This window comes from Lissotriton helveticus, chromosome 5_1 (assembly GCF_964261635.1).
Source record: "Lissotriton helveticus chromosome 5_1, aLisHel1.1, whole genome shotgun sequence".
Classification (NCBI taxonomy): domain Eukaryota; kingdom Metazoa; phylum Chordata; class Amphibia; order Caudata; family Salamandridae; genus Lissotriton; species Lissotriton helveticus.
Window position 1 is genome coordinate 1,565,876,072 of NC_136065.1, and position 24,089 is coordinate 1,565,900,160.

The window sequence follows — 24,089 nt, forward strand, 5'->3', positions numbered from 1 at the left end:
TTCTGCACACAATATCCAGCACTTAAACTGTGATCCAATTACTGTAGTCCAGTATTTGCCTCTCATTCTCTTGTTGTTTTCGCTCTCGTCCTCCTTCTTTTCTTTTCCTGTGCCCTTTCATGCATTCACGTCACCTTCCCCATTCTATGCTTCATGGCTCATCTTGCAGGTACCCACGTGATGGAGGGCTCTGGGAGAATGGTGGTCACTGCTGTTGGTGTCAACTCTCAGACGGGCATCATCTTCACCCTGCTTGGCGCCGGAGAGGGCGAGGAAGAAAAGAAGGCCAAGAAAGGTAAGGGGAGCGTATGGAATTGGGCGTTGGTGCCCCCTGCTCACCCTATCAGGCAAGATGTGTCCAGGAGGTGAGGGTCGTAGCCGGCAAAGAGGACCAATAGGATGGAAGGGAGTATCAACCCATCTCTAGTAAGGGTTATGCAACAGATGTCATCACCTATGTTGTGGTGCTGTGTCCTTCGTGGAGAGAGAGTGAAGCTTTCCCTCCTAATCATCTCTTCTGAACACTTAACAAATGCCCCTAATTACCCTCTTACCTGCCCATGTCACGCACTTTACAGTCTAAGCTATCAGTGTGTTTACTCCCCTCCAGAACGGCATTAGAGCTTGTTCTGGACTAGCCACAGGCCTGTCCTTACAGACTTAGTTTGCAATCTGTCTCTACTGCAGTTACCTTACAGACCCGAGGTAAGGCAGACTCACACCGATCTGCTTTCCTTACAGACCCCAAGTGCAACAACCTTTCACAGCTCCGCTGCTCTTACAACTTCTATGTTCCCGCTGCCTCTCACATCTCCAGTTAACTAGTAGACCTTAATTTCCACCAGCTGCTCACTTCACTTACCACGTAAACTTCTTCAAAAAAGCAACTTCTCTGCTTCTCTTGAAGACTTACTGTGAAGAAGCTCGCATCCTTCCTGTTCATCTAGAATACCTGAGGTTCCAGCAGTGCCTTGCTCGTTCCCTTTTCTCATAGACCCAGCGTCTGCCAGCCTCTCACACAACCATTCCCCTATAAATTCATGGTTCTGCCCTTTATCACTCACCTGCACCCATACAGACTGCTCATCCTACAGCACCGCTGGCCTCAGTCCCCGAAGGAAATTCCTTATTGACGGATCTAGCCATCTTCCTTCAAACAGCCCCTGTATACTGATCCGTAAGTCAATGCATAGCATTCCTTGACTCCGAGCATTGCTTTGCTGCTTCTTCTAGCCCACAGTGCAAGGAAATAGGATCCACGCATTGAAATAACCTGGAAAATTCATACTTTCACTTCGGCCTTTGTATTCATCACTGTCAGAAATGGAAGCCACTAGACATGGCTAGTCTTTCCACCTACCTCCCTGTAGATACACTGTGCTCTGGTAGTGCACCATAATCCTGTCCTGCAGCACTCCCTGCTATGCCAGTACTGAGACCAGCACACAGCTCCTGACCTGTAACATACGCTACTGTTCCAATTGCTGTTCTAGTATTGCAGTCCATATGCAGCTCTGACAATGCTTCTCATGTTTGATCTAAATTGACACCTCTCTGGCTTTCCAGATGAGCACATGCTTTGATTTCCCTTTATGTGGATTCCAGCCCCATTTAATAAAGACACATAACAAGCTTCTCCATCCTGGGATCTTCCTACACACTGAAAAGTCTCATCCATGTGCGTGATCTCAGAGCTCTTTTACACTATCTCGTCTCAAAATAAGCATGTGTGGGTGTGAGTGCATAGATCTATAAAAGTCTATCGCCAAGCTACACAGTCCATATTTAATGGGCCAGTTCTACAGGATGCTGAGTCAGACCAAGGCAGCTTAGTGGCCCCTCCCAGGGTCATCCGATCCAAACAAAATAATGAAGGGAGTCACATTCAATCAAGAGTTTACTGCACAAATCATTGAGGAGATGAATGATGTACTGGTGGAATGAGGAGCCCAAAGAGATACAGTACACTTGCCTGACTAAAGTCTCCGTACCATATAAATGTGATGGTTATCATGGCAGTGTATTTAGCCCTGAAATACACCACCCACCGGCGAGAGCAAATTATTCCCAGATTAATACGGACAATCGCCACTATGTACTGTCTTGTATGTGCATCATGGAAGTAGGTTGAGAGTTCATCCATGGTGGCAAAACTATAATAATCAGACTGATGTGCTCCAAAGCCAAGATGGTTTTAATAGCGCCAGAGTGGACACATTCATTGGTGGTTCCCAAACATCATTCACATGTTGGAGAGGTTGGCCTGCATGCTGGATCTCCTCTTCCAAAGCCAAATTGAATTTGGGAAGAAGAGTGCATGGATAAGAGGAAAATGCCTATGAACCAGGGCATCTCACGTATTCAAATTGAAGAGGATATATATATATATATATATATATATATATATATATATATATATATATATATATATATATATATATATATATATATATATATATATATATCTATAATATATCATTTTCAATGTTCCAATGATAAATCAGGGTTAATGATATTCTATGTTCTCCTACAGGAGCCATACACAGTTTTTCATTCAAATAGGGTAGTTAGAAATCCCACTCTGAATTTCTGCTGTAGGTGGTCTCAGAGTTCCACATGCACCAGCTTATATCCTTACCCACTTTGTGCCAACGCCCTTCTTCTCCAGCAGTAGAGTTTTACACAGGTTATGTGTATTGTATTTCAACTTGGACAAGAATACAAAGTTCAAGGACATTGTTTGCCAATTTTGGTCCTTTCCTAGCTGGTTTCACTTGATATAAGTAATCAATGTCCAAATGGATATTTTCCAACTTAGCCCTATATTGTCAAAGTTACAGGCCCTTCCTGGGAAGCCCCAAAGCAGATTCCATGCGGCAAAAAGCTGCATGTACTACTTGATTAAGAAAAGTCGCTATTTTTGGCATATGCATGGTGGAGACCTAGAACTCCGTTCACACATTTACCAGTCCACTACCTGGACTTAAACTCTAGAACAGATTCCCAAGTTGGTTAAACATTTTTGTGGCAACTGTTTGGCTAGCATTTTCCTCTTTTCTGGGTGTTGCAAATCTGATGCGATTTCTGCTGTACCTTGTTGGGGATTGTCTCGCTACTGTATTCAATGTTTGACTATGAATACAGTACCTATAATGCTGCTGTTAAAATACCTCGGATCCCGGTTTTGCATCCTTGAATTAGTCAGCAAAGTCATAAACAACCCATCCTCCTCCATATTGATGGCATCAAGATATAGTTCCATTAAAACTAAAATAAACAGCTGCCATTAAGCGACACAACGGAATACTGACACTGCAGGCTACTTTAAAGGTGCAGTGCTCAATCCAAGCACTTGGAAACTTCTGCCAGTCATCGGTTTCTTTTTTCTATATCAGAATAACCGGCACACACACATATATATATATATATATATATATCTCATAAAAATAGATATATATGTTTGTGTGAGTTTGTACGTCTTTGTGTGTATGGTGGTAGCCAATTTTTGGCACCCGTATCTATCTATCTATCTCACAAGCCAACTCCATCGACGGGGGCCCCACCCTGTAGGGCGGCCACAGGCTAACGAGGTCGGAGAATCCAGTTACTTCAATCCACCCAAAATAAAATTGCCAGGCCCAGATCCGGTTAAAAAGCCTTTTATTCAGTACTGACGGCTGCATGCGTCCAAATCCCTGACGCGTTTCGACAGAAATGTTTTAATCATAGGGAGACGCTGACTCAACACAGCACAGGTTGATGGAGTTGGCTTGTGGACTTTAAATTGGGGGGCCTTACTCGCCTTACCTCGGATGGAAAATTGCTTTTCCGAGTAACTAACCATCCTTGAGGTGAGGAAAGGTATGCTAGAGGAGCAACGGCTTCCTCATGTCACGAACCGGAGCTACTGCGTTATTTTGTATTACGGACAGCAGCGTAATGAAATATCGACCTGACTATATCAAATATGAAATCCTGTCATGCCTGTGACTTTACCTACATGTAACTGCACAATGGAAAAACCATTTGGTTGCACAATGGAAAAACCATTTGGTATGTTGAACATCGTGGGGCAGTTAAAGTGCCTTCTAGGAAATGTAGTATTACTACTAGTCACGGGACTGTGAGCAGCATAAAAAACAACACCTGTGTTGAGTCAGCATCTCCCTATGATTAAGACATTTCTGTCGAAACGCGTCAGGGTTTTGGACGCATGCAGACGGCATTACTGAATAAAAGGCTTTTCTTTTTAATCAGATCTAGGCCTGGTAATTTTGTTTTGTGTGGATATATATATATATATATATATATATATATATATATATATATATATATAAAATACCTTTCAAGAAAAAATAAAAAATTGAGCACCTTCCCTATAAGAGGACCAGCTTTGGGTAATTCAAATATAAATTCGAAATTTCAAAATGATTTCCTTTAGAAATGACTTGGTCGGCCAAATCAGCACCATTGTTCTAGCTAAAAAAAAAACTTGGAGAAAAAAGTACTGTTGAAATGACGGCTTTTTTGAATTCTATTTAGATTTGCGTTAGACTACGGCCAGACACTACCAAGAAGGGTTGCTGAAATCCGAAATTTTAATCTGGTTCTGCAGCTACCCTGAGTAAGACAAATCTGGGATAATTTGGTTGGACTTGGTTGTGTTATTTCTTTGTGGTCAAAACCAGAGAGAATGGTCAAAACCAGAGAGAATGGTCAAAACTGACAGGTCTATAACCAGTACTCTCTTTTGAGAAGCAGTTGAATAGTGTTAACCGAACTTAGTTTCTTCGCTAGGCAAACCAGTACTTAAATTCAGATTTAAACAATTCCCAAAGGAGAGCTGTGTTGATAGTACTGTATTCACATCCCTTAAACTTTAGCTTATGGATTTTACCTTTAAAAAGTTTTATGAAATTGGGAGAAAAGTAACCCTTATACTGTATGTACGACTTAAAAGCAGTGAGTAGAAATTATTTTTTATTTTTCTGTCCCCTTTTATTCTGATACCAAATGGAGCTATTGTGAACCGTTGTTGACAGATTGTATGGTTAGACCATGCTCTAAAACACACACTCTTAATTTATGAAGTTTCTTTGAACCCAAAATGCAATTTTGCTTCAAAAATTGATTAAGGAGATCATAGAAACAAGTCTGTATTATTAGGTATCATTGGTTAATATTTTGTGTTGACATAAATTTAGGTGGGGTGAAAGATCTATTCAGACTGTTATAAAATTGGTATATGATCTTGCAGTGTGCTTTGGTCCACTAATAAATTTAAATTTGTGTGGGGGGAATTTTGCTAACATTTTTTGTGGTGTGATTCTAAGTCCTGATTGTTCTGTGGTGCGTTTTTTTTTAAAGATGCCTGTATAAAGATTTTGTGGTGAAATCCGAATAAATATTTGTGTGTGTTTGTACAAAATGCTTTTTCTTGAAATGAGATAGTATTACGTGTAAAGTGTGCTTTGTGATCCAATATAAGGTTGGGGCTCTTCAGTGTTATTGATTTCAGTGAAAATTCCAGTGAAGAAGAACTAGTATTACCAGTAAATAAGTTTTCATTATCTGAAGGATATAAAACGGCAATACATGGACAACTGCAGAACAGGGAAACGCTTAAGAGGTTGCCTTCACTCTTTCGTAGGTGAAAGATTACGTCACTCCAAGAAGGACAGAATAATCCTTTCAGACAGCATCTCCGAGTTGATGGATTTTGCATATAGGATACTTTGTTCTGTGCACAGCCCTGGTCTGCGTACAGAGTTATGCTTTTTATAATTGTATCTGCCTATAATTCTGAAAGTTGCTAAACGTCGATTATATCTGCTGTGTAGCTTTCACTGTGTTCATGTGGAGAAAGGCTGTCACCAGGTCCAACACAACTGGAATATCCGGTGCGGCCAGTGGCAACACCTCACCCCTCGAAATGTCTCCTATTTGAGATTCAAAATGTAACCTTCCTGGTTTTGACAGGGTGAGGGAAGGGGCAAACAAACAGTCAGTTTTATTGCTTTTATTTTGAATTATGATTTACTCTTTCTATTTCAATAACATTTACTAACTTTTCCACCATTTCACTCCCAACCCCAGTACAGCTCTTCCCTGCCTCTCATTTTCTCTTCCATTTAAACCGGGCTTGAAATAATGTTTTAGTGGCTCAGATCTCTCCCTTTCACCACTTCCCCTATCAGAATTGGTTAGAGAAACGGAGTGGGATACAGTGATGTCACAGTGTAAAGCACCTGGGCGATAAAGTTGGGGGTAATGCTGGGCTGGGGATGGTCTGGCCACAGGGACGATAGCTCTGAAGTCATACAAGAAATCACTGAGGGCAAGGCAAACAGTCACTGTAGGATCAGAGATCATCACAATTCGTAATCTTGTACCGTGGTCAACCTGACATCTGCATTAATGTACAGAAACCATCTACGCCTATTCCATGACGCCTGCCCCGGCTGCCTTTAGCTAGTATCTTCTTTTTTTCGACGGTCTGCTTCCTTTTACATCCTTGTAGCAGATCCATTTTGCATCTTGTCCTCAAACAGTCCTTTCTATATTTCCTTATTTATGACCTGATGCTGGTTGCATATTTATTTCCTGGCACCAGTAGCTGATTTCCTTCCTTTCATCAGCTGCGTGTAGCTGGTTCATTTTGTAACTTTTGTGTCGGTGGGAAGTTCTTTCTGTGTCCCCCCGCTCCAGTGACTTGCATTGTATGTATCCTCTGACGTCTGTAGTTGGATTATTTTATAGTCTGTAATGTTTGCTTCTCGGTTTTTTTCGATAAGCCCTTTCTCGTACGACTTGTTTGCCTCCTAGCAATCTCATGTTAAATTTACGTTGCACCTGTATCTGCTTCTTTTGCGTCTCGTGGCCCTTAGTTTCTACTGGGTCCCACGTTATTAGCTGAATCCCAAACACTCAATAAAATATTTGTAGTTTTTTTATTTGATATGTGGGTAAGTAATCACGCTACCTGGCAGAGGGTAGCCCGCTCACACACTAGTACATTCTGCTGTGTAGGTTTTTGTGACATCTTTTTTTAAAGCTTTTCATTATTGAGAAATCACTAGAATGTGATTACTGGCCACCGTTGTCTTTTTTACGTTTATCTATAACGGTGGATGCGCTCGCCCTTTTGCTGTTTGATACGGCCTCTTATTGCGACCTTGATTCTTATTCTGGAGCCTTGAAAAATCTCATTTGTCGGCTGGAGCATTCGGAAGATCCTAACAAACATAAATAAACAGAAGGGCATTTAACAACTCTCAGTCCGTGTGGATTGGTTTTTCGACTCAATACATCGGAACTAGAGTGCAGATGTAGCTTTAGCAGTAGAACTAAGGCCCACATTATTCCTACTCCTCCCCCTCCACCCCACCTCCACCCCCCAATCTGATCTAGGTAGCAAGTATTACGAGGGACTGCACACTTCACCGGGTGTAAACCGGAAGAGCAGATTCCCTGTTCTGTATTTGAAACTCGCCCTTGCACTCTTTTACAACGAAAGAGACAACTTCACCTTGTGCTGCTGCATGTACTGCTGCATGTACTGCTCCCAATTGCCATGATAACGTCACGTTCCCTCCGATTTTACCTCTCCTCTGGCAACTCTTATGTTATTTTATCAGAGTTCACATCATAGCCGAAAATACGCGGACTATGACAGACACCCTAATGAAGGCCAGCCACACCCTCTCCTGCTTGCGGAGGCTGTTAACCAGAATTGGCAAAGTCAATGGCTCTCACCCTGGGGACCTTTTAGTAAGCCCACAATATGTCTCAGAACAGACAGCGCATTCGCTGTGTGGTAAGCAAGAACGAAAAATGTGCCTTCACATTACTTTTTTGTTTTCATTTTTTAAAGTTTTGTATAGCGCGAACATGACCCTAATGGGTATCAGAGCGCTTTAAATGGGGGGAAAGAGGTAGGGTATAATTGAACGTCTAAGATGATCACCTATATAAAAAGAAGTGAAAAGCCTTGAGCATACATAACTTACTATGCTTGTTCTCGAAGGTAATCAACAAGGAAATATCAGGCATCATAAAAGTCACAGGTATGGATACAATCCATAAACACAAAGGTGATAACTTAGAGTAAAAACTTGTTATTCCGAAATGATGTTACTTCTTTTTTGACTGAAGCGGTAGATGAAATTAGGCGAACATCCGGTGGCAAAGAATTCCATATCTTAGGTGCGACACCTGAGGAAGCTCTGTATCCAGTTTTCTTTTTATGGAAACATTTCAGTAGCAGGGATCTCGCACTTTGTGATTGTCTGCAACCCCCTCTGTTTCTAGTTTCTGGGCCAAATATTTGGGAGGATTAAAATGTAGGGCTTTGTGTGTCATGTATGCTAGCTTTAAGTGAATTCTTGCCTCATAAGGAAGCCAGTTAAGGGATTTTAGAGTAGGGAAGATGTTTGTTTCTTTTTGTACCGTAGCCAAGTCTGGCAGCTGCATTGTGGGAGGCTCTTAGAGGGACCAGTTTGTATCTAGGTAGGCCACATAGTGTGGCACTACCGTAGTCCAATCTGGGAAACACAAGAGCTTGAGCCACATGCTTGAAGTCCTCCTGTGGGAGGAAATGCTTAAGTTTCCTTAGAATGCTCATCTGATAATTCGCTCCTTTGGTGATTGCACTGATGTGGTCCTGCATATTTAAGTGTTTGTCTAATGTAATTCCCAAGGATCAAGCAGAGTCTATGGTGTGTTGAGAACAGTTGATTTCAGTAAGATGTTTCATCCAAAGATCAATTTTGGGAATGTTGTTGGTGATATGAGTAGGAAGTCAGTTTTAGTTGCATTGATCTTGAGATGATTGTCAGTGAGCCAAAGAGGAGTGTTTAGTAGAATAGAATTGAGGGATATGATGTAATTTGCATACATGTGATAATATTTTACGGAATCTGCTAGCAGTTCCAAGAACAGATTGAAGAGCATGCGTGAGAGGGCGGATCCCTGTGGAACACCCAGAGTGACAACGGAAGGCTTCGATAGGGATTGATTCATCTTGACTCTTCGGGATTACTACTGTATGAATGATGTCAGGGGTGTGTGTACTGTTTATTTTCTCCTTACATCAAAGTACAGTATGTTGAACCCGATTCTCGAGTTGTGGCTGCTGAATCGTGACATCCGAACTATTCATTTCAAGATAAGCCAGGAGCGCAAAACTGTTCTAAGACGTCAACGTCCTCACATTGATTGACCTGACAGTCACTTCTATCTTTCTGTGCATCCATAGCACATGAAATACCTCTTCTTTATGTGACACTGATTTCCTTTTTTATGTCCTTCCAAAACACATGAAATACCTCTATTTTATGTAAGGTGCATACAATCAGTGTCTGGTACTGCCTTTTGAAACCAAGTCTACTCCAAATGTGTTTAGTGAGTGCTCAACGGTCATAGTGGCACATATGCGGCATGAAGCCCTACATCTGGACCCCTTTCTGGATGAAAGGTTGGTGAAGGTTACTTTGCAGACTGTGGAGTGCATTCAGTTCTTAGCAAAGAAGATGCTGCTCAAAAACCTGCTTCCACCTTCTGCTGTAGAGAAGCAGCTTTTTAAAATGTCCCTAGTAATATCACCTGCTGACATGGGCAAAGAAGCTACATAGTCCTCTGTTGGTATATTCACCTAGACTACTATGGAATTAAATCACTGCTCCAGAAGCAATTGTTTGTCATGCTATACTACGGCCTGTCTTATAATTTGTTCTTCACATCTTCCTCATAGATGGCAAACTGTTTTCCAGTTGATGCATAGCAATTTAAATACAGTATATGGTCTCTCAGCGAAAGGAGAAGGGTACTCACCTATAGCAAATTGTTTAGGGCGATGCTAAATTGAGATGAGGCCCACCGATCTCCGCAGTGCAGAGGAGTGCTAGCATTACTATTCAGCAACACTTGCACATGACCGTAACATTACCTGGAATATGCTATACAATGTAATGATAATGTCTCTACAGTTTGGAAAGTTGTTGGCCTTGGGTCGATGTCATCATGACTCTTACCGATTGCACCTACGATCTACACTTAAATAAGATGTTCTTTTCCTAATCTATCCAATAAATGACGTATTATGCATATAATGTGAATCTAGATTACCCCAAGCTGCAAAACTAATGTTGAAGCTTAGGATCCTTTTCTTACTATGGTCACGCACATTGTCAAGACTTCTGTTGGGTTTGGGTAGGAGTGGTCCGGCAAAGCTGACCTCTGCATCAAAATCTAAAGTCCTCTGATTAACTTCCTCTCCTTTTTCAACTTAAGAAAGGGTTTGAGGTGTACCAGTTTTAGTAGAAGTAAAGAATACCCCTAGGATCTGATTTAACACTTACGCGTGACTTACATACACACACTTGCAGTCAATTATGACCTCATATATACGAACCCAGGTAAAATACCCAACAATATGAACCCCCCAAAAACAGTTTACCAAAATAAACACACTAAAGTTGGGTTATAGCGCATATAAAAACTGATCATTTATTAAAAAGTATTTTCTGAAACAATATATGGTTTTAAAAACATACAATCTATCCTCCAAATAATGGAAAAAACAATGTCATGACCATCTAGTTAAAAAGAACAAATTGTACATATACATGTTATTATGGAATAATACAATCACAAAAGCAACATCATTGAATTGACATTTAAAAAGGAGGAAACCCTAATGGCACAAGGAAAATTCCATTGTTAAAAAAAATCCATATTTAGCATAGCAGGGAGAAACCAGGTGAGAGCCTTGCTCTTATCCTTAGTGTTCCCTGATGGATTCCTTCTGTATCAAACTGGCGTCGGCGCGTTTCGGTGGTAACAACAAACTTTACTAACCACCTTCTTCAAGACAAAAAGGTATTCTGGGATATTATTCCTCCATCTACAAAGACATAACCCATGGAGATATATATATCGCATTTAGTGAGTCGTTTAGATCATATATTTACATAAAACATGTCCATATAGTTTACCCTATCTTGCTCCAATTACATCAGCGAGGGAAACCATCTCTTATTTTAAAAAAAGACAAATTATTCATAAATGCCATATAGTTTGAAAAACATGTATTTACATTGACATAAATAGCATCAAACCATCGTGTTAAAGTTACCCCCTACCTGGAGGGATTACATATACCAATAGACCCAACCAGATATAGCGCTATAACTCAACTAGCAAGGACATGTGGGCGGGGGGGGGACCACAAAAACTCACTATACCCCTTCTCTTCTTTTAACCCGGGACCACTCTTCCTTCATTCATTCTGCTACAACCCAGTTGATCAATGGACACTCGCCATACTTTCAATAATCTCTAGAAAACCGATGCTCTTCTTCTCGGTTCCCTGCTTATTCATCCCTTTCCTTAAATTCGGCAGATAGACCTGGACAAAGCACACACTCTGTCACTGCGGAATTATTCCTTATCAGAACAATACACACTCTGTATATAAGAAAATCACCCATTACCTGCAGAAATAAAGTAAGGACGAACCCCTGTGCGTTGATCTCAAGGATAGTACTATTTTCTTATGCTTACTCAAACCCTCATCTTGGATGTATACACCTCCTGATAGTCAAACTCTCTTGCTTTCTAGATTAGAAAATAAAAATAAAAAAACACACAAGGAGGAAAGAAGTGCCCTGGTGTATCAGTTTTACCCACTATGCCCCCTATTTATCTGTGAGAGAGAATTGAATGCCTTATTATGACCTGCTTTTTGTCCATTAGTTTTTGCCAGTTTGTGAGAATACCTTGACTCGCATTGTAGGACAGCTAAAAGCCTTCTTCCCATTACGAAGGTTCATGTATAGTTTGTCATCTTCAGCCCTGTGCATGGTATATCCCATGTGCTGCATTTAAAGAAGAATGGGTCATTCTCTTCGAGTTTTGCACCTGAAACATTGAGCGTTTCCTCTAAATAGTCTTGGGGTACTCCCCCTTCCTTGTTGTTTCTAAGTGTGTTCAAGCATCTAGGTTGAAGGACACGGAAGAGATAGTTATAAAAAGATCTAATCCTTTCCTTCGTTCTCAATGACCCCCTGCCGAATTGAGATGTTGATAATACCCAGCCATGATCTTTGTCAAACAAATTTGAAAAATTCACCTATCTCAGGCTTTTCACATTGTTACTTATAGGCCTTACCTGTTTTATATTTTGATATAATTTCCTTTGTCTACGATGACTTACTTCTGTTCAGATTTCCCCTTAAGGCATATTTTTAATATATTTTGACACCCGTTCAAGTAGAGGATAATCACAGCAAATAAAGTAATAGAGAAAATTGAAACAAGTTAAAACTATCTAGTTTAATGGTATTATTGCATTTATCTAAAGTTGCATCCATATAATTCCCTCCAATATTTTGCCTCAAACAAGTGTAGATTGGACGTGTTTTGCTCTGTGCAAGAAATGTAATAGCTCTTGCAATACATGCATCCATCTGTTGCAAAAAAATCAGTCTCATACTTAAAAGAAAAATATACTACAACACAACCACCTGGTGTATTAGACTATCCACTGCCCCTGGTTTCTTTATGTTAACAAGCATTTGCAATACCAATAGGTCTAGTTTATAACAGAAAGTAGCTTTTTAGTTGCTGATAATTTTAGGCACTCAGTAAGTGATCACTCGCGTACTCTGTCACTAGTCCTTTTCACTCATATACATTTTTCCACTCACTGACGCATTCTTGCATTGACCCACTTATCTATGTGCATTAAAATGGACATACAAACTGAACAAACATAAGCAAGAAAAATTGAAAAGAAATAAAGTAAAGGGATTGTCCGGAAAGCTGTGAGATGCCAAAAAAATCAAGGAAAAATGTAAGGGGATCCAAAAAAAGGAAATGATGGAAAACTAAACAACTGTCCCACAAGCCCAGGCACTCCTTTTCAGCCGGATCTGCACAATAAAAATATAACACGTATAGCCTTTGACATAACTTTCTTGAACATACCAATCATGCCTATAGCCTGTATCACTGACTTGTTGCAAATGCCAAGTCAGGCCTACTGTGTTCTACAAATGCTTTCCCATAACATTCATTAGTATACATTTATAAAATAACAAATATGTACTCAATTACAATTTGCAAAGCAATATTCAACCCTTCCTCAGTCTTTATACCAATAGGATGACCAGATTTTGAGAACAAAAACTGAAATATGCCAGACATAGAAGTAGGACTAAAGGCTGACCATGATCAAGGTACATACTTGGCCTATTCTGTTTTTTGTGTAGTCTTGTAATTTATCTGTGTGTCCCAGTCGTTACTGGGTAGCTATTGTTAGAACCACGTTTCCATAGAAAAGCATTTTTTGGTTTCCTTAATACTTTCGCACCGTTTAACCAATCTTCTCAAAACTTATCAAAAAAATGTTCTTCCACCTCTGCTCCTCCCTAATAAGTTTTGCAGTGCTTTGACAAGCGGGGGCCGATAAAAAGTAGAGGGGAACCAAAAATGCATCTCCCCATTAATATTTCTATAGGAAAGTTAGACACAGCTACATCCCAAACTGCTGAGTGGAATTACACCAGATTTTGCAGAAAGCTAGATGTTGGTCCAGAAAATTTGCTTTTTTGGAGACTTTATATGAATCCATTTAGTGCACTGACCACTGGTGTGACTGTCGTAAGACCCTTGAAAGGGTGTTCCCCACACTGCATTTGCTACACAAAGCAGGTAGGATAGGAGGGTCGGTAAGTAATCTGCAGCTTGATTGAGAGTCTATGAGAAAGGGTGTTACCGAAGGTAAATAACTTGTTCATCTGATAGACTTCTTGCCACGCACTCCTTTTTTCAGAATAGATACTCAAGCAATACCTCCCCAGAGGTATGACTGTGAAACCAATAAGATTAGAAAGTCTTGCAGGACAGAACAGGCAAAGAACCGGTCATGATGGACCGGACTGTCCAGGCAGTAGTGCTTGGTGAGCATGTGCAGAAATGTCCATGTTGCTGCCTGGCAGATGTCCAGGACCAGGACACCACATGTAATGCAGTGGACACAGCCTTGGCTTTAGTGGAGACAGCCTGCAAACCCTCAGGGGGCTGGTTCTTGGCCAGTGCGTAGCATATCTTAATGCACAGGACAGTACGACACAAGATGATTTTCTTCTATACTGTCTTCCCTTTTTTTTTTGCTCATGAAGAGTTGATCGTCCACCCGTAATTATCTTGTGTGGTCAAGGTACAACCACAATGCTCTTTTTGGATCCAGGCGATGGAGTCTCTCCTCCTATTTGGAGGGATGAGGTGGAGCAAAGAAAGTAGGCAGGGTGATGGTCTGGCCTACATGGAATGGAGTCACCCACTTCGGAAGGAAGGAGGCGGGTGACTGAAGTACAAGCTAGTCCGAGCAGAAAGTGATGTAAGAATGGGTGCACTGAGAATGCTTGTAACCCACTGACCCACCAGGCCGATGTTATGGGCACTAACAAGACAGTTTTTAAGGTAAACAACTTCAAGAGGGAAATTGTGGGGCGGCCCGAAGGGTGTACACATGAATTAAGGGAGAACCAAATTGAGGTCCCACTAAGTCATTATGAATGGTGTTGGGTGAAACATTGTTGCAGACCTTTAATGAACCTAGCCACTATGGATGGCTTAACGAGAGAGGGTTGGTGCGACAACAGCAAAAATGCAGATATGGCAGAAAGGTAACCCTTAACTGTGCAGATCAGAGCCCTGCTGGGCCAAAGATAATGCAAACAATACAACTTGAGATAAGGATGTAAATAGGGGTTCAGTATTGTGGAAGGCACACCATGACACAAAATTGTCACGCGAGCAGGCATATACCGACTTGGTACAGGGATGCCTGGCAGCTAGAGTAACATTACAGACTGTGAGAGGAAGGTCAAAAGTTGTCAACTGGGCCCGCTCAATCTCCATCGCATGCAGGTGGAGCGTGTGCAGGTTCAGGTGGAGAACCCGCTGTTGTTGCTGCGACAGGAGATCCTCTTGAAGAGGCAGCCTGACTGGATGACCCATGGTCATGCTCAATAGCTCGGGATACCAGAATCTCCGTGTCCAATCTGGAGCCACAAGAATGACTTGGGCCCAATTGTTCCTGATCTTTTTGAGAATTCTGGGGAGGAGTAGTATTGTTGAAAAGGCATACAGGAGGCCAGAGCTCCACTCAAGACGAAAAGCACCTCAGAGGGAAACTTAGGTATCTTTGAGTGCAATGAAGAGAGGAGACAATTTGATTCATTTTAAAGCAATAAGGAGGACTCAAAGTTCTGCTGAAATCGAGGACAAGCGTTTTCACTGACCATGTGGAGACCCTAAGGGCACACAGATTGCAACGCCTACACACGCCCCTATCCCGGTCTGGAGGAGTCATCCACTATAAGTAACTCAGCACTTTAAATGTGCATCCAGATCCACAATACAAACAAGACCGATCCAGAATAATTCTTGTCACTCCAGGCTGCTCATTTCTAGTCCTGATGAAGTCCCCTTAAGAGCACAACTAAAATGGTCGAACTGTTGCCGATCTATATGTTGTGCCCGCATCAAATCCGAAGCCTGGCATAAAGCATAAAAAAAAATAGCTGAAACACTCGGACATTTAGAGATATTCTTAAGAGAAATGGGCACTCTACTGATGTAATTGATATTTGTCAACAAATACGTTGTCTGTTGTTTTTGTGTTCGTACTTGATTACACTGCACGAGCACTTCACGTTTGTCACTTTCTGATGCAGCCTTTTGTATCTTGTTTCATGTAACCTCAATAGAAAAAAACAATATACGTAGGAACTCAGACCCAGGTGTGTTGTATTCAGTGATTGATCTAAAATGATGAAAAGAGAAAGTAGAAATTTTAAAGCTGTTTAAAGAAATAATGATTTCCCAACAAAACTCATTGTTGACATATTCTGTAACATACCCAGGTTCTGAAGACACAGTGTCACCCCATTGTAATTAATGGTCTTGGAAACTCCAGCACACAAAACTGTTGCTATTGCTCATTCTCGGTGATGGCGAACAGACCTAACCAATTCTCTCCACACTGCTGAAAGAGGCCTTTCATTACCTCTGGATGGAGACACTATTTGTGATCTGCTAGGCATCTGCGGCTGAGTTCATCTGCGCTGGCGTTCAGAGAGCCTGCTAGGACTTGAACCACCATATAAATGCCCTGACATTCCAGGCATTTCCAGAGATACATGGCATCTTGACAAAGGGTCCACAATCCCACCCTGCCCTGTTTCTTGCAATACTACATAGCAGTGGTGTTGTCTGTGAACGCATGCCCCAGTCTTCCTCTGATTGAAGGAAGAAAGGCTTTCAGTGACAAGCAAGTTAGCTTGAGCTCCAACATGTTGATTTGGAGCTCAGACTCTGCCAGAGATCAGAGACCTGCGATCTCTTCCTCTCCCAGGTGGCCGACCGAGCTCAGGAGCGCCGCATCTGGCACTACAGTCCGCTCTAGTTGGGGAATGGAGAGTTGTCTGCCACTGACCCAATCGCAGTTCATTTGCCGCCACTTCAGGTCTTTCATAGTTCCCGCTGAGATCTGAACCATGCTGGGGAGATTTCCCTGATAGTGTGCCCACTGGGACTTCAGGTCCTACTGCAGAGGCTGCATGTGCTATCAGGCATGCTTTACTAGTAGGATGCAGGCCATGAGGTCCAAGAGCCTCAGAGTCAGTCTCACTGAATTCCAGGATAGACGCTGAAATATCGGAATCATAGCCTGAATTTCCTCGACTCGCTGCTTGGGAGGATAGGCCCGAAACTGCACTGTGTCCAGAATGGCTCAGATGAAAAGGAGTGTCTGAGAGGGAGCCAGGTTTGACTTAAGCACGTTGATTGTAAACCCCAAGGAAAGCAGCAGTTCTCACTGTGGTCTGAAGGTGTGAGACTGTCCGAGCCTGCCTTTGACAGCCTATTGTCGAGGTGGGAAAGACCTCCCTCAGATGAGTTGCAACCACCACCATCACTCTTTGTGAAAATCCGATGGGTTCTGGTAAGGCCAAAGGGGAGCACCACAAATTGAAAGTGCTTATGGCCCACTATGAACTGGAGGTAATGTCTGCGGGCAGACAGGATAGTGATGTGGAAATATGCGTCCTGTAAGTCCAGTGCTACCATCCAGTCTCCCAGGTTGCGTGCAGACAGGACTGGGGCTAGTGTGAGCATCTTGAACCTCGAGGAAATTACTCTGCACAGCAAGTAAGTGGTGTCAAGCTCACACTTTATGGTGAACTTTGCTGCATTTTGCCCTTCCACAATAGCCTGGGTGAGCATGGCTTTGGTCTCTTGGAGACCATAGGCAGCACATACATATACAAGTTCAATATCGTATGGGAATAATGACACACCGTGTTCACCACCGCAGTGCTAGTTGGTGGAATGTCAAAGATGTCCAGCCTTTTGGATACCCCATCCGGTGAAGTGCTAGGGAAAGTGCCAGGGTTAATGTTGGATATTGAGGCCTGGACCACCAAGCTCTCCATATTGCGGATCTGGGTGAGGAAACTGGGATCCCCACGAGTTTGGCGATGGTGGTGGGCAATTGTCCTGTGCACAGGTGCCCCTGTGCAGGGCTTGGACCAGGCTCCATGTATGACATTTGTAAGGGCTTCATTGAGTGGGAAAAGGTTTCAGAAGAGGAGACTCCCGGCTGAAGCACTTCTGTAAAGAAGTTAGACTTGACTGCCACTGTGGGTAAATGAAGGTCCAATACCTCAGCCCTATGCACCACAATCGCGAAATAGGCTCCCTACATAGCCTCAGTAGGAGGAGAGACCAGACCAGTATCGAGTGAGGTGTCTAACCCACTGGCTGCTGCCAGTTCTTCATACCAATTGTACTGTTCCTGTTATTCTTCTGGGAACTGGTAACCATAAGGGCCGATAGTCCCCTCTTATTCCTCTCCCTCTCCAGGCCTATGAAGTAAATAAGGCACTAGCTCTGCTCCGGGAAGCATGTGCTCAGTCGGTGTCGCTCTGGCTCCGTGTTGTAGACTAGAATAACAATGGGGGCAAGGTGGGCGAGGGCTTTGGCACTGGAGTGAGCGTCAACAAAGGTCTCTGCCTCGCCACATCGCCGCTTCGAATTCAGTTAGGGAACTATGTGGCCTGACTTTTGGCGGCAAGGTTGACCCCCCGGTGTGGATCTAGTAGGCGCTTTTCCCGCACCCATGGGGCTCATAGGCAATCCAGATGGGCAACGCCGGCCATATACGAGGCGCATGACCTCATAAAACTCTTTCAGCTTCGCTGGGTTTGCACCATCTCTGGGAAAATTAGGGAAGCGCAGAGCAGACCTGGATTCAGGTTCCACTGACTTGTGGGGCCTGGGTGTCGATGCTGTCTCGTCCAAAGACTTCGACTGATGCGGTGAAGTCGAATATGTCATCAAATGCTTGTCCTCCTTATCTTTGTGGAACTTACTAGACTTTCTGATTGTTTGGACAGGCTCTGCCAATGGTCACGGGAACTTAGAATGAACAGGACCTCGAACATTGGGAAGTTGACTGACGTCAGGGTCGAGGAGCTTGAGGGAGTATTCTCTCAGCCCTGTCGGGTGCATGCCGCATCAGTCCTTGCAGACCTTGGAGTTGTGGTTCCGCTCCATGCACTACAAATACACCAAGCGAGGGTCTGTCACCGACATATGACTGTGACATGATCTACATGGCACTTGAAACCAGCTAGTTTGTTAGGTGACATATCTAAACACCAGGAGTAGATCTCATAAAAGGTCGTCAAAGGTCTCAAAAAGCCAAACATTAAAGTGACTGAGGGGTAGCTAGGACCAGGTCAGAGCTATGTGGCGCGAAAAGAAAAGAACGAACCTCAGCATGCCGAGGTAGCACATACATCTGTACCCTGCACATCACTTCCAGGAGCTGAACTACACCACCTATTGCCATTCAGGGGAGCTGCTCAAAACTTTTCTGGATCCAGTCTGATGCCTGGGGATACATCTACGGTAAGGAATCTTCGGCTAGAAGTATCTATCAGACAGGACCTGTTGACTTTGACAAAACCGTTCACCGTAAATGAGTCCGGCCTACTGTCTGTCATGCCTTTTCAGAATAACCAGATTAGACCGATAGCCTTGATCATAGGCATGCCACCATAACAAACTCAGTCCTTCTTTATTCAGCATGAGCTTTCTCACCGAGCACAGAATTCATGCAATACAATAATTATTTTTCAGTAGAAGCACACAGCTTCTGCCCAGTCAAAACCTATATTCTAAGGAATCAACATTTAGGGAACGGCAAAGCCCCTCTCTCAGTAGAGCTGGTTATAACTCTTTTTCTGTTGATCACGTTTAGGTCAGTGACAGCTGCACACTCTCAAACCAGACCTAAAAACTGTATTTCTGAGGTCCAGGGTACTTTTAAGTCCAGCTCCTTAATAGGATAATATTGAGCTGACGTCTGGAGGCCTGCTGCTTCCTAAACCCAGAGTTTCTCTTCAATCGGATCTGGCGGAGTCTTAGATTTAGCTATTTGAAATACCCCCTGGGTAGCTAATGATAATGCTCTGTCCCAGCCATTTCTAAATCGGAAGCTCTGGGTCTTAAACAAAAGGTCTTGGATCTCTTGCAAGGATCGGGTCTGGCATGATGTCCGATAATAATCAAAATGCAATTCTTAAAGAACAATATTTTGATGGGTGGTTATTGATCAGGAAAATGTCATTGCTTTTTAAGTTATATGCCCCAGCTTGGCAATTTCTAAGCCTAGTGTTCCTAGTGCTAATAGATTTCAATATTATTCTTGACAGTTTTAAAATAAGGACTAAGGATTTCAAAATGTGGTGCTAAAATGCTATTATTGCTTAAGTTGTAGCTGCTAGAAGCATGCTTTCCAAATAAATGGTATCACATATTCACATCCCAGCCCCTTGCATGGCACCCCTATCCACTCACTTGTTTCCTAAACCACAGCGATAGGAAATTAGCCAGTTAATCAACTCAGTAGCAGACAACTAGGAACTGGTACAGTTATATTATGATCTTAGACCTGTTGTCTAAGAATCAGCTTAGAAAGACCTTTAAATAAGCAGCTAGACTAGACACGTATCTTCTAAACTATGACTACCATATACAGGGACATGTTTTACATAGATGGTAGACATTGGCAAGACACTGAACCTGTGAAAGAGGTAACATGCGCAATATAGGTGATGCTTGCCCAAGAATTGAAATCATCTTTCCAGTAGGACCACACCTAAGTGAGATCAAGTAATGGAAAACACTGAAGTAGTGCGGTCTGCTGCATTGCCACATCTGCTTTCAATGTCACTTAATAGCATACACATGCCAGGGTGATATTGGATATTTTGAAGGAATGGCAGCTGCTCGTTGACATGATTTGTGACCTCTCTTTGCAGATAATTCATGTTCCATGTAGGTTGGGCAGTTGAGAGAAATCTTTTTTTCAATATTACTCTTTGATTACAATGCCATTCTCTGTATATGACCAGTTTCTCTGCTACAAGGACTGGACACAGGGAGCTGCATACTTATTTTAGAATGTGCAACCAGTGAGGTGATCCACATCCCACCCTCTTACTATTGGCTGCCTTAAGATAGGAAATTAAAAATGTGGCTTCTAGAGACATTTGTTCTCATTATCATCAGCTTCTGTATTTATCATGAGCCTACAGTCTTGATATGGTACTGTCATCTTACAGGTAAGCTGCTCTCGGTTTGCAAGGCCCTCGGTTCAAACTGTTTCCAGACCCTTACTAATTATTTTACTGTTCCATCTCCAACTTTGTGAAGCTCTTATCCACCTACAGTTTGCTCTGTCACAGATTTTCATTTTAGGAAGTGGCTAAAAGCAGTCTCCACCCTTTTTTTAATTGTTTGTTTTAGATTTTTGTTGTTTCTAGGTTTGTTATATTTACAGTAGATGTTGTCTTTATAGTAGTTAAACACGGAATCGGGTGTCTTATTTTAAAATGCTACTATGTCTTTGGTTGGGTTTACAAATGGATAATACATATGTCTTTGATGGACTAGGGTGTTACATGTCCTCCCACAAGACTTCTGTGAAATAATTTGCAATGGTGTCAATTCCTTGTAAGGTCAGGTCTGCAGTATATTTCTGTGAATGTCCCTTCTCAGCTCACATAAAGAGATTTGGCTTGGTCAGTTATCTTTTCTCTGTGTAGCTACTGTATTCAAAAACGTTTACAAGGTCATAAAGAATCTTTCCATCCTACTATTTCATCAAGCTTGGACTTTGTTCTAGGGATGTCTGAGGCTTCTATCCCTAAACCTATATTTGGATCTCTTGAGGTCATCTATGTACTTTGAACAAGCCTTTATATTTGCTATTACTTTAGCAAGGCACATCAGAAAAATATTTCCTTCTGGTAACCCCCTAAATGCTTAATATAAATTAATAGTTCTTAAGCATAACTCTTCCTTCCTTTATTAAGTGGTTCCTTGGTTTCAGATTAACCAATTTGGTTTTCTTCCTGTGGTGGCTGATCTAGTCCTCTTCCCCACTAAATTCTTCTCAAACTAGATGTCGGATCACATTGCTCGATCTGAAGAATACCAGCACATTGCGGAAGCCTACTCCACTTTCGGTTTCCATAATCTTAAATTATTTTATTTATTATATTTTTGTGCCTCTTATTAGCACCACCTTTTATTCTGCAATGCTTTCCTTGTGCGACCTCTCAAAGATGTGAATTCAGAGGAGAATCCTATATATTCCTTCTATTGAAGGCGATATCGGAGTTTACTTACTTGTAAGTTGCATCCCAGAGGTTTTGAAGTTCCTGCTGTCCCCTTTGTTTTATATACTTTTTAACTTTAGATGCATGCTCAGAAAATATAGAATGGAGATAAGTTACTGGGATGTTTTGTCCAAATGACTGGCGCTCAGGAAGTGAGTGTGAAATCTTGGACATACGGTTTACCTGTACAGCCTACTGTTTAATATACTTTTGGGAAATTTCATACTCTATATAGGGATGGTACACGTATGATTACTCAAGCATGGCTCCCATGCTTGAGTAATCATACCTGTACCATCACTATATAGTTCCACAGAAGTAACTAAATATTTCAGGCTTTCTTTACCTGTACCAGAAGACTGAATTACTCTGTTTGTCCCTTGATTGATGGTTATTTGTATAATATTAGGTGGTTTCTAGACTTTTTCAGCGTTTCCTACCAAAGCTTTGTAATTCCCATGCCACTTAGCTGATTATCTTTACATTTCTCATTGCTTTTCCAACAGCTGTGTGTATGACTCATGCCATATCTTCACTGCTGTGGTAAGACTGTATGATCGAACTTCGCTATTAACGCAGGTACAAAGAGATGGGGCATATGTTTTCATCTTAAGGACGTGTCATGAAAGGGAACATTTGAGTTAAACCATTTCCTGGTGGATATCTTATCTCTAGCACTAGCACATATTAACCTTCAGAAAATACCGCTAAACAGTTGCCAGATTTAGAGCACGTACTGAACGTGACTAAGAGCCTTAAACACCTGTTCAGGTAAATGTTTATTGTTCGTGGTGATGCTTCTCGCCTTTATAATTTTCAATTTCTTATGCTCTATTTAAGTATATGGATGTGTAGACTATGTGCTGGAGAAATCGGTGTCACAGACATGTGACAACAGCTCTCCTTTGTGGATATGTTCTACGGTAGTGCTTGCAGCCCTCCCTCCCAATTGCATGTGCCAATGTGATGGATCTCTGAATAGACGACCTACACCCATTCAATGCTGAGATTGTTTTACATACCGTTGTAAGATTTCAACTCCATCCTTCTTAAAAAAAATCGTATAACAACTATTTCTAGAGTTTCATTGTTACATCTTAGTGGCTTACTACTCTAATGCTCAAGCAGCTGATTATATTCGTCTCACTTCTGCCAGTATCACATTTTATAGCACTCTTAGATCACGTTATATCGCCATATTCACCTAGTGATCTCCATCCTGATTTATTTGCATTTCCCCTTCCTTCCATGGGCATTTGAATCCTTGGATACCTACTTGCAATTTTCCTGTTTACTACTATTTAGGAAAAAGATAATCTTGTACAGGCATGAAGGGGAGCTAAACCTGTAATAAGGAAAGAACGATTAACATTCAGGCAATAGGGGTTTGTTTTAGTGTTAAATGGATTGTATACAACTTAAAAAAGAGAGGATAAAATGCAAATCAGGAAAGGAGAATAATAGGGCAAGAGAGGTATGCACACTGGTTAGTATGCGTGCAAACGGGAAACATAGGATGCTTGTTGAGAAGGATGTGATACAGGCAGGCGGGGAGAAGATCAAGTTACGCTCTGCTTACCCTTTTTTCCTGTTGAAATAATTTTAGTTAACCAGGCAGCTACCAGTCTGTTGTATTCTTTCCACTCGCAGACCCCACCTAAGTGCCCCTTCCCTCGAAGATTCTTCCCTCCAATGCCCCATCCCGTTACACAGCTTCCCTCCCATTCCTGCTCGTTAACCCCTCTCCTAACTGCCATGACTCTTATGCCCCTTCTCATGGCTGATCAGCCCTCACTTCATCTGTGACTAGCTCTCCACCCACCCATCTATGCTATGCCCAGCGCCATTCTTTTTTAATTTTAGTTCATTGAGCACCTCTGCCCAGTACCTCTCTCATCACTACGTAATTACCCTCTCATACCTACCATGCTGCTCTCACATCCCGAGCCAGCCACTTCACTGCCATCTTCTTTGCCACTCTGATCTCTGTGCGGTGTGTGCCCGTTCTCTGCCGAGCCCCATCGGAACTCTGAAGGACCATCATACCCTCCCTATCGATCAGCTCTTATTCATAGCGAGAGCCTCTAATTTCCCATTCTAGCAGCCAAATCATCCATGCCAAGCACGCACTGTGCTATCTAAGCTCTGCTCAGAGCTCGCCAAATGCAGTTGGTAGTAATTGTGCCCAGCCATCTTCCCTAGCTGTCCTGTTTTTCACCTTTGAAGTTGAGTACACATAGGAGGCACTGAACATGCGTCAAAAAGATTCATTGGGTATCTTATGTAGGTCTTCTTGGAATGGTACGGTCACCATGCTCATATTAGGTTTCC

The 24,089-nt window shown here is 42.1% G+C and overlaps 1 protein-coding gene across 4 annotated transcripts in view; it reads left to right on the plus strand.

The window, feature by feature from the left end:
• Window positions 1–24,089, plus strand: part of ATP2B4 (ATPase plasma membrane Ca2+ transporting 4) — a 941,067-nt gene that overhangs the window by 654,375 nt on the left and 262,603 nt on the right. For all 4 annotated transcript variants that reach the window (XM_078644684.1, XM_078644683.1, XM_078644686.1 and 1 more), the window contains exon 7: window positions 170–295. In XM_078644684.1, the coding sequence (XP_078500810.1) occupies window positions 170–295 (126 nt within the window). The remainder of the gene's footprint in view (window positions 1–169; window positions 296–24,089) is intronic.